Source organism: Rhea americana, unplaced genomic scaffold (assembly GCF_003343005.1).
Source record: "Rhea americana isolate MKP2758 unplaced genomic scaffold, rheAme1 scaffold_53, whole genome shotgun sequence".
Taxonomy (NCBI): Eukaryota; Metazoa; Chordata; class Aves; order Rheiformes; family Rheidae; genus Rhea; species Rhea americana.
In genome coordinates, this window is record NW_028186679.1 from 3,478,461 (window position 1) to 3,483,081 (window position 4,621).

Below are 4,621 nucleotides of genomic sequence, written 5' to 3' on the forward strand. Positions count from 1 at the left end.
GCGGCTGCGGCAGCAGCATCCTGAAGCGCGAGACGATGCGGCCGTCGAGCCGGGTGCCGCTCATGGTGCTCTGCGAGAGCCACCGCGCCCGCATGGTCAAGCACCACTGCTGCCCCGGCTGCGGGCACTTCTGCACCGCCGTGAGTGGGGCCCGCGCCCCGGGACCCCCGCTCCCCTCCTCTCCTCCCTCCCTCCCTCTCGCTCCCCCCAACTCTTTCTTTCTTTCTTTCTCGCTCTCTCTCCTTCTTTCCTTCCCCCCGCTCTTTCGAGTCTCGTTTGAAAAGCCTCCCGCGGACGAAGCGAGAGCGCTGCAAAGTTTTGCAAGAGGTGGAAACRGATCTGCAGCACCCGGGAAAGGTGTTTGGCTGGGAGAAAACAAAACTCCGAATCCTTTAATAAGCCTCCTTTCTCAGCAAAGAAACGCACCAAGAAAAAAAAAAAAAAAAAAAAAAAAAAAAAAAAAAAAAAAAAAAAAAAAAAAAGCCCAAACCGAATTTAAACGGTACAACATTAGTGACAACATGCAGAGGACCATGTGATCAGATCATTCCTAAAGCTAAATCAACACCTTGTCAACACAATGCAGCGACAAGAGTGAAAAACAAATGTCATTTTCACAGCCTGCAACCCATAAAACCCTATCGGAGGCACTGGCGCTGACGTTATATGCACACATACAACTTAAAATAAGAGGGAATAAGAGGGGAAACCTCACGGGGAGGGACGGAACCCTACCAGCTACGCCAACTGCACAGTAAATTATTTTCTGTCAAACAGATCCTGAAAAAAATAATACAACAATGTTACTCAGATGCAAACTATTCATTTCCCCGTGTCAGTGCTCCCACTACACCAGCTCATCTGCCTGGTCYCACTCTTCCCGAGACAGAGCTTACAAGCCGCCCCGTACTGCAGCGTGTGAGTTGATGCAGTCTCGAGACACAGCCTTGCCTGAGGTTCTCCCCAGCTACTCGCAAACTTCGATGTTAGACCGCGAAATAAGACAATACACCAAGGCTTCTCAAAGCTTGGAATTTCCGCCAAACTGCCCAGGACAGGGGTACAGTATTTCTCAAAAAGGGTACACAGCGCCAACGAGCGACCTTAGCAGGGAAACTTCTCTTGCTGTTGCAGGAGAAGCTTTGAACGAGCAGCAGATAACCCCCCTTCCTCCAATATCAAATGATAGCAAGCAAACAGAAAAGCAAAATGCTAAAGCACCAAGTGAGACCAGATCCCCAAAGCTGCTCCTAACCCCGTGTGGGAAAGCAAGAACCACGCTTCATCGTACTGCGATCTAAATGCCGCTTCCAGGGTCTCTGACCCTCCGCTTTTTACTTTTAAACTGATACCGATGGCTTGCTTTTCCCAGAAAAGGCTTCTGCACCTCTGTCTCTGAAGAGCACAGTACTGTGCAGCCAGCGACTCTGAGGTCTCTTTAGATACTCAGATCCGGACAGACTGCTTTCACGGTCCTGTGTTTTATTTGTTAAAACCCCCACCTCATCGTTCATGAATATCTGAACTAAAAAACCCAGCAGCGACCGAGGCCATATAACTCGGCGGATGCAGAACCCTTCCCCAGCCCTGACATCCTGCACAAACCTTTTAAGACATTAACACCTTTTATTCCACGCAAGCTTAGCCCCTTCCTAGAAGGAGGAGGATTAAATTCAACCGTGAAGCTTGCCGAAGCCACCCCGAAACGCAGGTTATTTATTGCCCGAAGTTAGCACATTTTGAACATGCTTCGAGTTGTCTCCGGGATCAGGGGTTTTATCCAGCGAGCTGCGTCCAGCGCCCGGCTTCGCGGCGGCGGCGGCCGGGGCGCCCTGGGGGGTCCTGGGGGGGGGGGTGGCGTGACCCCAGCGCCGCGCCCCTCACCGCAGCAGCCCCGACGCCGCGCTTTGCCAGGAGCCAAATCCTCCCAGATGGCTCAGCTCGTGGCCGCAGCACCAGGCGTGCCAACACGCCTCACGCAGGCAACGCAAACAGCCTCTTCACCAGCATAATATGTATTTACACACTGACACACGGAACAACTAAACGTAAAATATATGAAGATAACACTTGCTAGAAGTCAACAGCGCCAGCCAACTGATTATTTAGAGGCCTTAAACGGGTTATGTCAAAATGAAGAAAAACAGAAGTGCGTTCCCCTGCTAGGAATCAGCTACATTATTAAAAATCTATAAACGCGATAAGCTATCAAACCTGCTTTGACAGGTCTCTAAGAGAAAATACACAAAAAATATAGAAACATCATTCAGATAGGTTTGTGTACTTTACACCTATATCCTCTCGGAAAACTCTCTCATTAGTAATAAAGAAGCTGTCACACTACATCTTCACCTATTATCAATAAAACCTACTTTCCTATGAAGTCTATTATTACTCTTTCACTTAAGAATGTCCACATATGTTTTAAAGGAGGGATAGTATTTCTTTCAAAGAACGCATGTGTAGCTCAAATATCTTTGCCTAGCATACTGCAGCAAGGAAAGACCTGAGCAATGGCAACAGAGTGTAAAAAGACCTCCAGCCTTTAAATCATCACCTTAAAACTCCCTATCTGAACTACGCTATCCGTCTACTCCAACATATATTAAAACGTTAATTTTCTAGCTATCTGCCTGATCAGGTAGGTCAACACTTGGTGTCTCCGGCAAACTTAAAAAAAAATAAGAAAAAAAAGAAAAAAAAAGAAAGAAAAAAAAAAGCCTTAGTAGTTTACAGGACGTGCTGTAACTAGGCGCTCTCAGCAGATTCAGTGGACTGCATTTCCAGAATCTCACTGGTCTTTGGGATAGTCCCATAAAATAWGTTACTCTGACCAGTACTATGCAAAAATCCATTTGATGCTCAGCTGGGAACTGGGCACACATGCCTAGATTTTCTGGAACTTTTTTGGAGGGTAGAGGAGTGAATCAAAGTTTCTAGCTGCTGAAAAGTGACTATCTCACTTTTATGCAAATGCCATTTTTCTGCTACTTTTTACCTCTTTATTTGCAAATATTTGCAGTAAACACACAGAAACGACCCAGGTTATATACTGGCAAGGCCATACAATTACATAAACATACACAATCAACTTTCTAGTGCTACCTCCAAACAGCATGACGAGCCAACTCGTGACACGTTTAAGACTCGACAAAGGATTTCACGTTAATTTGCCCTTCCCGGGCTCAAGAGAAAAAATACCAGTCAGAGAAAAGAAATTAAAAAAAAAAAAAAAAAAAAAAAAAAAGCCACTATGTGCTACAGGCACATCACCTTTGCTCCAAAGGCTCTAGCAAATTGCACACCCCAATTCCCAAGGATCACAGTCAAATTGCTATCTCTGCAAAAAAGTTATTTCTCAATTTTGGTCACCCCTGTCCTCTCCCAGCAGGTATAAACCTAAAAACTTTAGCATTTTAAGCACAAATGTAAGAGGAGACATTGGAAACAACTGGGAACCGCCATCTTACAAACCATCAAATTTCACACAAGTACTTGTCCAACTTAAGTTAATAACATTTTCTGTTAGCTGCCCCGAAGCCTAACAACCCCACCAGGAGGATCGCTACCCCCCACTGGCCCTATCTCTATAAAATGGGTGCGTTATCTGGCATTTTAGCCTCCCCCAGACACATTTATTTCGGAGAGGACTGAAATCACTTGACCCAGGCAGCTCCAGATTTCATGAACGTCCCTGTTTAATCAAAATCTGCCTTTAAACAAAGGGCGCTCAGGCCGGGCTGGCACCACGGGCTGGAAATATAAATATTCTCCTCGGGGACCATGTGCACAGAAACATTTTAGGGGGCATCTGGAGAAAGAAAGGAACTAAAATTTGCAAATGTGGGTGCGTAGCGAAAGCGAGTGCACAGGCTGCTGCTGCTGCGTGTCTATATGTGTGTGTGTGTGGTTGGAGCAGCCTGTCAGCGCTTTTCCCATACGGAGAGCTTGGGGGACACCTAGGCTCCCCTTTGCAGCCCCCAAACCAGCCGAAAACCGCCGCAAAGCCCCCTCAGCCCCCCGCCCCGGGTAAGGAGACACCTCGCTGCATACATACCCGGAAAAAGGAGCCGGTGGGTGATGATCGGAGCGGCCAAAAAAGACAATGAAAGTTAAAAGTCGTTCAGCAGAAAATGAATGTGAGCCAAGCGGCCATCTTGAAATGAACTGCAGACGCTGTCAATTGCAATAAGCTTATTGCTGCTGCTGCTGCTGCACTCTGCTCATTTTAGTTACAAAACACCCGGGTTTTCTCCTCTCTTCCACCGACCCTTCTCACTCCCTCTCTCTCCCTCTGAGTTTGCGTTTTGGGTGGCTTAGGAGCCGGGAGCGGAAAGTCTTTCTAATCCGGATGGGTTCTCTCTCCACCAGCCCATTGTCTCTCCCTCTTCCCCCTGCTCTGCCTCTCGGTCTCTTTTTTTATTATTATTATTTCATAGTTGTTGGTGGGGGGAACGGGGGAGGGCGGGTGGAGGAGGGAAAAATGCAACGCTGAAGGCACACAGTGGAAACTGACACCGTCCCCAAAATGGCTCGGAGTTCGCCCGCCCCGCCAGCATCACGTGGGGCTCCTCATTCCTTAAGGGTGGCCTGGGAATTAGCGGCGGTGCAGCCGGAGCCC

At 47.7% G+C, this 4,621-nt stretch overlaps 1 protein-coding gene across 1 annotated transcript in view; it reads right to left on the bottom strand.

Annotated features, from left to right (window-relative positions):
• BMI1 (BMI1 proto-oncogene, polycomb ring finger) overlaps positions 1–1,507 on the bottom strand; it is a 7,424-nt gene extending 5,917 nt beyond the window's left edge. Inside the window, exons 1-2 of the mRNA XM_085318323.1 lie at positions 1,503–1,507; positions 897–1,045 (exon numbers count right to left, since the gene is read on the bottom strand). Coding sequence (XP_085174449.1) covers positions 897–1,045; positions 1,503–1,507 — 154 coding nt within the window. The remainder of the gene's footprint in view (positions 1–896; positions 1,046–1,502) is intronic.
• Positions 1,508–4,621: the final 3,114 nt, after the last annotated feature.